Source organism: Centruroides sculpturatus, unplaced genomic scaffold (assembly GCF_000671375.1).
Source record: "Centruroides sculpturatus isolate CEXI.00-Female unplaced genomic scaffold, Cexi_2.0 scaffold382, whole genome shotgun sequence".
Classification (NCBI taxonomy): domain Eukaryota; kingdom Metazoa; phylum Arthropoda; class Arachnida; order Scorpiones; family Buthidae; genus Centruroides; species Centruroides sculpturatus.
This window is the reverse complement of record NW_019384562.1, coordinates 590,140-602,673: the sequence shown is the minus strand read 5'-3', so window position 1 is coordinate 602,673 and position 12,534 is coordinate 590,140. Positions and strand designations below refer to the sequence as shown.

At 28.8% G+C, this 12,534-nt stretch overlaps 1 protein-coding gene across 1 annotated transcript in view; it reads left to right on the top strand.

Moving 5' to 3' along the window:
- LOC111623988 (conserved oligomeric Golgi complex subunit 2-like) overlaps nt 1–12,534 on the top strand; it is a 31,742-nt gene that overhangs the window by 4,174 nt on the left and 15,034 nt on the right. The window contains exons 2-7 of the mRNA XM_023366754.1: nt 1,515–1,676; nt 2,971–3,036; nt 6,316–6,396; nt 7,561–7,670; nt 10,083–10,188; nt 11,905–12,081. Coding sequence (XP_023222522.1) covers nt 1,515–1,676; nt 2,971–3,036; nt 6,316–6,396; nt 7,561–7,670; nt 10,083–10,188; nt 11,905–12,081 — 702 coding nt within the window. The remainder of the gene's footprint in view (nt 1–1,514; nt 1,677–2,970; nt 3,037–6,315; nt 6,397–7,560; nt 7,671–10,082; nt 10,189–11,904; nt 12,082–12,534) is intronic.

Below are 12,534 nucleotides of genomic sequence, written 5' to 3'. Positions count from 1 at the left end.
TTGCGAATACTATAAAAGAAAAGGCTGGAATTAACAAGGGAGAGTTTTGAAGTTCAGGGAATACTATCCGAACAGTATATACTGGGTTGAGTGTTGATGTCGACGTCTCCCATGCTCTGAAAGTTTCAAATTGTTGTTTGAAGACAAGGGAAGACCAGTCGGTATTCATTATTTTATGTCACTTCTTCTTGTGTTTCTTCTGTGAGGTGTTTGTTGTCCGAACGGAAAAGTCTTTCACGAAAGTGTTCATTATCCGATTTGTTCGTTAACTGATCACCCACTGTATTAGTTTTGGGTATTAACAGATAATTTGATCTTGGTTTACTATGATTATCTATGTCCTAGACAATTTTGTTTTGAAGCACACTTATAACTTACTGATTTAATAATATGTCCATAGTACTCATTGTGGACACTAAATATTTTAAATTTCATCCAAATCAGTTTGTTGGTTCTGGAGATATTAAAGGTCAAGTGGCACTTTAATCACATGTGTGGTAAACTTTGCTGTAGAACATCACTGCACTCTATGATAAGATATTGCTAAAATTGAATACAAATGATGAAATCTTATCCTATCATCCTAATGATGAATTCCTGTACAGACAAAGTGATGCATAGTAGTCAACTTTTGATAATGTGCATATCGAAGTCGTTACTGTACATCATTTTATTTAATTTATGCACTTTTGAAAAAAATAGAAATGCATAAACTAATGTTATTTTCAGCCATAGCTAAATTACATATCTGATATTATAAGTTACATTCTTCCTTGAAGGTGGTGAACTACTACCTGTGGTAATTCAGCCAAATTAATGAATGCCCTTTTAACAGCAGTCGAAGCTAGAAGGACTCCCTTCTCTCTGCCTGACAATAACTCGTTGCTCTTTTGTATCAACTGCTACCATTGACTGCATTCAGCAGACTCAACAGTTCCGGAGCTGTTGAGTACTTTTTTGCCAAATGCCCTCTACAGTAGTGCTGTTTCAGAACATGTTTGGTATTTTGTTGTCTCATTTAGTAGCGTCTTTCATTTATGCTATCTATCACTAGCTGAAACTGACTAATGATGGCTACTTCCTGTTTCAACACATACGTCACTCATCATTCAGCAGATATAAATATGTAACAGTTACCAATTGAAACACCTTTACTTAATTACAGCTGTTGTCCCCTTCTGAATGTGGCCATTGTAACCCACCATCTCCATCTCTTTATTTTATTGGAATCTATCCCTTCATTTCTCCTTCCAACACTAACATTTCTCATTCAACTCTTCCACATCTGAGGATGCCCTTTAACTGAGTCAAAAATGTTTGTGTTATTTTAGTTTCACTCACTGTTAAAGGTACATAAATTAATTCAGTTACACTTATTTCCTTCAGTGTCCTATTTATACAATTATATTGAGTAATTTTCATAATATATATTTTAAACAAAAGTTCAATATGAAAATATTACATTTATAACTATTAATTTTTGTTATTTATTAATTGTTTTATTACTTTTTTAGGATGATTTCTGTGTAGATTATTTTGTAAGTGAATATCGGAAACATGTGCCATTGGAAGTTCTCCGGGACGACTTGGGAATTTATTTAAATGTTTTACGTTCTTCTATGATAGAACTTATTAACAAAGATTATGCAGATTTTGTTAATCTCTCTAGTAATTTGGTAAGTACATAATGAAATTAATTAAGACTTATTGGACAATAATTTAATTATAGTTTATAAATAAATAATGAACCTTTTTGGGATTTATTAATATTTTTATTTGTATATTATGAATTATAGACATTTATATATGTAGCAAATAATGCTTATTATTTATATTTTAAAGGTATATCAAAGGAATTAAAAGAAGAGTGAAAAAGATTGGGTTTTCTTCACCCTTCTTGCAATTTTTTGCATTAGCAGTAATATCATGCAATAAAAAAGACATTAGAAACAAATTTTTTGCCCTGTACTTTCACTTAATCTTCATAAAATGATGATTTTATATATATATATATTATTTAGTATATCTAAATTGTATAAAATTATTATGTTTGAACAGAAATAAAGATGAAATTATTTTACCAAATCTTCAGTAGAGCTGTGTAACTGTATAAAATAGTTTCATTTAATATTATCAGTGTGACATTTGATCTTAAAAATTGGCATTTTGTTTAATTTGATAATTGGAAAACTAGTCTCTGTCCAAAGTACTATTTGAGAAGTGAACAAATGGAATGTGTGGTGAAAGAGAACATAGTTCAAAAGATAAGTAAATTAGCTCTAAGACTGTTCAGCCAGGTCGAGAGAATGAAAAGAGAACTGTCAAAGAGAGTATATATACGTGGGAGAGATGAATGGGAAGCATGGTAGGGGAAGGCTGCGATTGAAACTAGTGGATGTATATCTGAAAGATTGTAAGGTGTCGAGACAGAAAGAGATGTGAGGAAGTGCACTAGAAGAGGTACAAATATGTATGGGCAGGAAGGTGTGGAGAAAGTTGCCGAATGAATAGTTTGTGAGGGTTGTCTTCTTTTGCATACTGCTCAAACTTTTTTAATTATGAGCATGAGGATATGTATTTATGAGGAAAACTAGTTGTAAATTGTACATAGCTATTTCTATTTAAATCTCCAGTCATAATAATAATAATTGAAAGCAAGAATAGTTTCTATATCTTTAGAATAAAATATTTTTTCTGAAAATAAATCAGTTATAAAGTTTCAAAAAATCCTAGTTCCACAAATATTCTGCTTTATTACAGCATTTCTTATCAACAAAACACAAATTCAATCATTTTTCAGTTTATTGCTAATATTTGGAGGTATAAATTTTTTGTCAGTAAAATAATATATTGCTGACTAGGGAACTATATATTCTCTTTTCCTAGATGTCTTCTTTTGAATGATAAGGATAAAAAATTATCAAATTATCATAATTAAATTTAATCATGTCTTGTATTATTTATTTACAGGTTGGATTAGATAAATCCATCAACAATTTAACAGTCCCGTTGGGTCAGTTGAGAGAAGAAGTAATGGTGAGAATGGCTATATTTTGTTACCATTATTTTAAACTTTATTTAGATATTTTATTATGTCAAAATAGTTTACAGTGACATTTATTTTGATAAATTTCTATATATATGTTACTGTGAAAGACCAAAATTAGAGAATATTGACACACACAAAATACGTCAATGAAAGACCGAATATTTGGTTATATTATTATACATTCAAACAATTGCTGGTATATGTCGACAAGCACAGATAAGCTTTGGTGGAGGTCAAAGAAATTGTTAATACTTTTGAAGAAAATTTGAGCAGTGGCCATAACGAATACCATATTCCAAAGAAAAATATTGAAGAGGAGCTGCAACCCACCACGTCTTCATATCAAGCCCTGACTGAACAATACGAAGTTATTTCTATAAAAAGAGTGGCTGCGAAAGAGAATCTTCTACTGCAAGCAACAAAAATGTTATGAACCTCAAAAAGAAAATTTCCTTCTGCTCAAATTGGTGATACCATACAAATACAAGTTCCTGATATCAACTGTGGCCATACAGATGCCTGAAATGTGTTAGCAGTTGTTGTTGGAATAGAAGACTCCGACTTTTATAAATTAGCAAACAAAAACAGTACCCTCAAGCAGCTTTATACCCATAATCAGTTCATAATTTGTAAAGAAAAGTTACTTTTCATAGATGATATTTCGTCTCAAGAAATATCACTGAGATAAGCAGCTGCAGCTATTTCTAAAAGTGGTGGGCAAGGCTATACATGCTGTCATTGCAAAAAGAAGTGTTTCACGAATAAATGCAGTTGTAAAAGCAAAGAGGGACTCTTGTGAAATTCAAAGTGCCATAACAGTTTAAGTTGTTGCAATAAATAAGATTGTATAATGTTAATCACATAATTTATGTGTAAGTTTATTATTGTATTATTTTCTTTAATGATTTAGAATGTACTGTTCGCTTTAGGTTCAACAGTTTATTTACATGTGCAGTTACTTAAGCTTTCTCCTATTTTGACATATTAAAAAGTTGCATTTTTGTCTTAATGTAATAAAAATATTTTTATTCAACATTCACCATCAGTGCATGCTGAATGCTGACATTTGCCGGTGTAAGTGAGAAATAATGATATTCAGCAAATATTTTGAACATATGTTACTGTGAAAGACCAATATCTGGCAAATGTCAAGCTTCTCTGGTGAATGTCAGCATTCACACAGTTGTTTCGTGTATGTACAAAATATTTGCTAAATATCATTATTTCTCTCTTACACCAGAAAATGTTGACATTCAGCATGCACTGATGGCGAATGTTGAATAAAAATATTTTTATTACGTTAAGACAAAAATGCAACCTTTTAATATGTCAAAATAGGAGAAAGCTTAAGTAACAGCACATGTAAATAAACTAATCAAAATTATCACCTTTTTAAATATTCCAGCAAATAATTTAATATCGTAAAAACGTTTTCGATAGTCTAATGATCTTCAGTTAAAAAGAACATTAAAGAAATAGAACAAAAGTTAAAATTATGAAAAAATAATAACTGCACATGTGTAATGATGAGCGTTTAACGGAATGAATACAAAAAGTTAGGGATATAAGACTAAAAAATAAATAAATAAAAATAAAGTGCTCAACAGTTTCTCATTAAAAAGTAATGTTTCGTAAAAATTACAGATTATCTTCATAGAATGATTTCCATGCTGTGGATAGAGAGTGGGCATCCCTATGATTGATATGAGTAGTTTATCCCTTGGTCTTTATAAATCTCCAGTTTTTCAAGATGCTTGATGGAGTGCTTGTTAGACGTGGGTCTAATGATGGAAGCTTGGTCCCATATAACATCAACTCCTTGCTGGTTGGCGTAAGATGCTAAAACGGTGCTATCGTTGTTCTTTCTAATAGAGTATCTATGTTCTTTGATTCTTTGTTCCAAGCTTCTCAAAGTAGTACCTGTATAAACACTATCTGAATCAAAGCGACGGTCTTTGATTGGTATGGAGTAAATACCGGAGGTAGGGATCTGGTTGTCATTCTTTTTATCATTTCTCAGTAACTTGTGTACTGTGGGATTGCAGTGATATATGATCCGTAAATTATTGATGTTCGCAATATCTTTCATCATTTTTCTTAAGAAGGGATGATAGTTGATTACCGCCATGTGTTGATTGTTAATTAAGGGAGACTGATTAGTTTTAAACTGAAAAGTTGTGATGAGTTTTTTTATGAGATTCTTTTGGTAACCATTCTGTTGTGCTATTTGTATAATGTACTCTAATTCCTTGTAAGTATCAAGTATATCTGTGCAATGAGTAAAGGCTCGTTTGATCCATGATTGGAAAGCTGCATATTTAAAGTCTCTAGGATCCATTGAATTGTATGGTATGATGATGTTATTTAGGCCCGGTTTTCTGTAGATGTTAGTGCATATTTCACCTCTTTTGCATATGATGTTGACATCAAGGAAATGGACATTAGTAAAGCTTTCCTGGTCCAGTCACAACTTTGCTCAATTGCACATATTGCTGGTTCAAATATTTCAATGCTCTTCACTTTGTACACCAGATGACTTAATGTATATTCCTGTACAGATGGCAGCATTTTCTGAGAAATTTGTGTCGATGCTTCAGTTCATATAAACTTGAAGTCTGTTTCTACCAGAAGATGCCAAAAATTTTGGGAGATGGTGCATGTTGTTTAGATAAAATTCTACTTCATTTTTCTCGAGTAGACTTTCACAACCCTAGAGATGACATCTTGAAATGGGGAAACATCACTAGGAAGACTTTGAACATTGGTAGGCTGGACCAATCAAACCACACTCACTCACTTTATTTTGATTTTTATTTAAGTTCAGTCTATACACTAAGATTGTTCTGCCATTTGCTGATTACATATGTAGAGTCAATACACTTTTATCGATATTTTAATAAAATAATTAAAGTTTGAAATTACGATGCACTGATTAATCAATAATTTATCTGCCAATATACTTATTGGTGCAAAACTAGCATAGTACGCTATACATATTGAACCGTACAAAAAAGAATAATTTATTAAAATATTTCTGCTGTAATAATTAGTGATCTCGATTCCACATTTACTTAAATATTAAAAGTAATAACAGTTTGACAATTACCATTGCTACTTTTATTTGTAATATATTAAAACACAATTTCTATTTTAATTATTAGTACTTGCTTTCAAAATTCAAAAGGAGTTAGTATTTTGAAAGTGAATTAAATATTTTTATGTAATTGTTATGATTTAATAAAATGAATTTGTTCCTATTTGTACAGACTGTAAAGACAGCATTAGATGATGCACTTGACTCTATACAGAAAAAATTACAAGAAAGAGAAGAAACAAGAAATAAAAAGGTAAGAGTACAAATAATTCTTTTGATAGTGTTATTGTACATTGATCATAATTAAAGAGTAAGTATTTAGAGCTTTCTGTGGAAACAACTGTTGTGTAGATCTCAAACAAATTTAGTGTACCTACTATCTTGAATATGCAGTTTCAATTTTTAAAAAAAAATTTCACTTCAAAATTTAGCTACTATGGCAAAAATTTTGCACTGCTGTCTTCTTAATGTGCATATTACATACATTTTCAAATGAATTTTGGGAGTTAAGAAAGTACAATAATTTTATTTCAATTATAGACATGCTGAGCTAGCTTAGCTGTGTTATTGATAGAAATGAGTAATGAGTAATGCATAATCAGGTGAAGTGAGCACCACGACTGTTCACTTGTTTTGTGACTTTTTATACCCAAAATTCACTAAAAAAAATATATGTGATAAGCATGTTAAGAGGACAGTAGTGACAAATTTCGTCCTAACAGCTGAAGTTTGAAGTAAGAATTTTTCTCAAATCAAAACTACATACTTGAGACAGTATGTATACTAGATTTGATTGACATTTGCCAAAGTTCTTTTTACAGAGAACTGAACATGTGCTTTTTAATTATGATTACCCTGTATATTTGTATAACAGAAAACTATGAAATACAAGTAGTCCCCAAATTATGACTGACTTTCTTTCTTGCTCTATCATAAGTCAAACATAAAAAAAGTAATGGTAATAAATGAGTATGATTTCCAAGATTGTGCATAAGCTTATATAACATTGCTTATGTATGTATATTATAATTAGCTTGTGTGTGTATTTATCCATAAAGTGACACCATTTAGGTACATTGCAATTCAAGTCAATATTTAATATTTTAATTAATTATAATATTATTTTAACAGAAACATGCAGGAGACAATAACATTCAATGATTGCAATATTATCATACTGAGAGCATTTAGCATGCTTTGTGTAGTTTATGTTGCTACATCATTTAATTTATTATTAATTTGATAATTTTATTATAAAATTGCCTGAATTCTACCTTGGATTTCCAGGATGATAAGCTTCAGTAATCCAGCAATCTCAGAAAAATTTATTTTGATTATTATTTTAAATATTGTTAGAATAAATTCAATTAATTAAGCATTTTACTTCTATGTTTACATATAAAATATGTATTTTCAGATTTTAATACAGAAAGTAATGATTGTACTAAAAGAAATTGAAAAAATAGAAATGTTATTAAATATTACGTACACTAATCAAAATGCTTATTTCATTCAAAGTGAAATGAGGTGAGTTTTATATTAATTATTATTATTATTATTACTAAAATTTTCCACGTAAGTGAGAAACAAACCACAAATAGTAAAGTTCAAGGAGGCTTTTTGACTCCTCAAACTTTATTAGCTGTACTTTGTTTCCTACATAAGACTGGTTTATGTGATACATCTAACACCAACATTTTGTCACTTGAAACAGCAATGTGTGTGTGTGCTTTGTTTAAACAAATTTGCAATTTGTTGGAACAATATTGCAGAAAATCTAATCTGTCAGATTTTACCTTATTGCATTGTTGAACGTAATTTAGATTTAGCTAGACTTATAAAAAATGGTGCTGATATTAGTGCCAAAAACAATGTTGTGGAGTACAATTGATGATGAAATTGGAATCATTTGTTATATCAAATTCTTATCATTCTTGAGAGAAACAAATGCTCTTGAGCTTGCTTAGAACTTGCAATTTGTATTACGGAGCATTGTGCAAATATCTGAATTGTTGGCATGTTTCTGATGTAACAAAATGTTAGCAGTAATTGTATTGCATAAATCAATCTATATTTTTTTAAAAAATGGAGTTAATAGCTGTAAAAATGTAAATTATTTACATTTTTATATAGAGAAATTAAATATAATTTATTTTAAACATATAACTCAACTTTTATGTAAATTGATTTATGACTTAATTTGTGGAATAAGATGGACACCTATAGTAGTGGTCTGTTTGTGCCTATGCTGTCATACAATTTACAGCATTTGCAATATACTGAACATCAGTATGTATCAAGATTTAACTTTTTTTTCTTTGCACAAAATTCTAATAAGTTAGAATTTATGGGTCTTTCTTGTTTTGAACAGTCTACAAAATAACAGAAATTCATTTAATAAGTTCAAAAGACACTCAACATTGATAAAAGCAGTAAAAAGTTTAAATACAGTGTTTACAAATTTTAACATATCTGTTAATACTAGAAATTCTCCTTTTAAGCATGACAGAATATTTTTTATGAGAAAGTAGAGACTGAAGAATCAATAAGAGCTTCAAGTTGAGCCTGGCATTGCGATGCTGTTTCTGCAACCCTTGACAAAGCCATTCTTACTGGATGTTGCTCAAGTCAGACCTTATGGCCTTCAAAGGTCTCAGTTGTTCTTATTTGGTTATTAGAATTTACCTGACCAATTTACTCTTATGCTTTCCGCTTGGAAATTTTTATTTATTTGTGACAAAATAGAGGGTTTTTTTTTAATTCCATGTTGATAAAACAAAGATGAATTGTGCATACATTAATTAGATGAGCGATAACACTTTCTAAATAGCGGACTTGTTAGATTGTTTCATCTGATTGGATAATAAAATGTCACATGATCACTATGGAAATATTTTTTAAAAATTTGTTATAAAAGTAACATGATGCAGCTATCATTTTTAAAGTGAAAATTTTAAATTTAATGAAGTAAGTTTAAAATATGCCTTTAACTAAAATATTTAAAAATGCAACTTAAGGATAAAATCCTCATACGTCATGTGCTTGCTGATGTCACTGTAAGTGCTATCATTGATTTTAAATCGATAGAATGTTTATTCTATAGCAAATATTTCTGCAAATTAAATAGCTATATACTTCCCATTAGAACATAAAACGAATGTACCTAAAATTTCATTTGGATTGGACAAAAATTGCAGGAGTTATAAGAATTCACACACATGGACAAATGGCAGCTTTTATATTACTAATAATAGTTTAAAAAATTTTGTCAGCATTTATGGGTTTAGTTATTTGTTGTAAACAAATAAAAATTATGAAGCCAAACAAACTGCCAAATTATCGGGCATTAATTCTTTTCTTCCAGAAAAATTCTAAATTAAATTAAATTTATTATAATTATTAAATCTAGCAAAACTGTCTACTCTAACCAAATTATTCAGTATTTAATTACATAGCCATATTATAGTCTTATAATTTGGTAGTTTGTTTACATTTAACTGTAAGTGAGATTTTTGAGTTGATATTTGTATATATGAAAATTATGTTTAATCCCTTTTCAACTCGGTTTTGTCAGAATTTATTTTGCAATCAAATTACAAGAAATGTCAACTTATATTAATATGTTCTATAATTATATATGTTGGGATATAAGAATTTTTAATTAAGACTCTTAATTTGCTTTAAATAATCAGATTTTAATTTACAATTATATTTTATTAGAGTTGTTTTCTTTTAAAACAAAAATATGCATTATAATTTCTCAACACAGCATTAGATAAAGAAGTTTAAAATTTATATTTCTTGAATCAGTTAGTAAATCATATATAATAATGCATATTTATGTATACAAAAGTGAATAATTAATTAAGTAATTAAAAACATTAAAAAAAAAACTAGATTTATGCAAAATATTAAAATAATTGCTGTTTTATTTTGTAGGAAATGGTCTTCTGATTTAGTGGAACGAGTAGCTTTAAACTTAGTAGAAATGCAATTTATATTAAGTAAGCTCAAGGGGTTGAAAGTGATTGAAAATTTAAGAATTGTAAGAATTTATAAAATTATTTTATAATTTTATTTATTATTTTAATTTATTAATAATAATTCCTGCTTCTTATGATTATTAATAATTTATTTATTGTTTCTCAGAGAACAAAATATCTCATTAATACAAACTTCAAGATACTGTAAATGTGAATATTTTTGTTTACAGAGTCAGAAACAGAGGATATATATAGACATATACATATCATTTTCTGACATAACGATTTATTATACCAAAATAAAATTTTTTTGTAAATTTTAAAATTAGAATACTTTTTCATAAAAATGCATACACAATTCAAAGAAATGTGTTCTAACTTCATCATATAAAGAATGGCAAACGAAAGATATTAATTCTCTTGTAGAGATTTTCAAGCTTCCTTAATGATTATTGCTTATTAAACAAATGTAAAAACAAAATATTAATTGAAAATTGAATTAAAGATGAAGATCTATGAAAATTGTATATAAATTTTTATACTAATAAACATATTCATTAGTGTTAGTTAAGTATTAATACTGAATATCAATCAATCAATCAATCAAACATTTATTTGTTGTGGCTTTTGCCCTTACAAAGGGGTTACAGAATTCGTAGCAACATTATTAAATACAAACATTGTTATACATTATTATAAAAGATAATAAATAATATAACTTAATAATACTGAATAATTTCCATTGTTGGTTGCCAGATTATGCTGAAACTGTTGTAATAAAAATAAATATGCCCTAGAACTTTTTAGCCACATTTTATATATAAATATATAAGGGTGGATTAACAAATAACCAGTTAAGAGCAATAGTCCATGCTGTTGTTTGATTGATCCATTCAAAATTTTTAAATTCACTTACAAGATAGTAATCTAACTACCTTATAGATTGTTTCATATATCTTGGCCAGGGTATATGTGATACTCAGTTGGGACTCTGGAAGTTTTATAAAGTTAATGTGTCACTTTTTGGTAATATCACAGATTAATCAGTCTGTTCCCTTCACTAAGTGAATAGACTGGCCAAAATGACATTGATAAAGTTAATTAAAGATGCTAATGTTTTCAGCTAATAAGTCATATTTAGGCATCACGATTTAAAACAATTAAGGTTAGAAAATATAACAATTGCCAACTGACATTGTCATAGATCAATGGAGGTCAATGAGATAGGGCATCAATAGCATAGTGAGTAAAAAACTGAAAAAAAATAATGGTAAGACCAACACTAAACTTGAAGTTTAGTGTTGGTCTTACCATTATATACATGAATTGGATATCATGTATTTACTGATGCATGCTACTTCCAGCAGGCATTTGCTGTAAGAGAAATTGCAATAATATATGTAAAACTTCACTTTTATTATTAATAAAACTTTACTTAAACCGTTTCTCCACTGCACAGTAACTTTTTGGACACCTTGTATATGTCTTTCTGCAAATCGAATGTTAATGTAAGATGAATGATGATAAATCTTATTGATAAATTGGAATTATAATATTTTATTGCAATTCATTCTTAACATGCTAAGACACATTCACTCTCTAAGAGAATTTCTTCATTAAACATTAAAAATTGTGCAGGAAAAAATGGTTTTAATTAATATTTTTAGCTCTAAAATAGATCTACATTCTATATAAACATTTTATCATTACTTTTTCAGAAATTTTTGTATTATTATTTTTTCAGTCAGTAATTTATACATAAACATTACTTTTTTCAGCGTATGCAAAAAATTACATCAATCCTTCGGAGTCATTTAGAAGAAGTTTTTATAAACAAGGGATTATTTGATCCACCAACACTAGAAATGGTTTTAAGAACTTATGCTATATTTGACAAAACCGAAGAATTGGAATTGCTGTTTTGTAAGAGAGTTGTCAGACCTCACTTGGAGAAGGTAAATATTTATTACCATATTTTATGGCATATAAGACACAACATTTATCCAAAAAAAAAAAAATGCCCTGCATCTTATTTGTGAAATTGTAATCTCCCAAGGGCCAATGAATTTCCCAAATTGTCTCTGTTAGCAATCTACAACTAGCCCAATTCTGAATAAAAATGTTAAACTTATTATTATTATTATTTGCTATAGCTGAGCAACTTTTGCATGTATCCATGTAAAACTTTTTGAAGGTAAATTTTAATTGTGTATGATGTACAGGGTGTTTATAATTAAAGTTCCACTTTTGAATGGCCATAAAATGAAAACTACTGAACAGAATGTTATCAAACTTGGTAATAATGTACAGGACATCATGGGATTTTATTTCCTGTGAAAAAAAAATTCAAAAACTCACCACCAACGGGAAATGGCACTGTCTGCAATATTGTTAAACGAAATAAGACA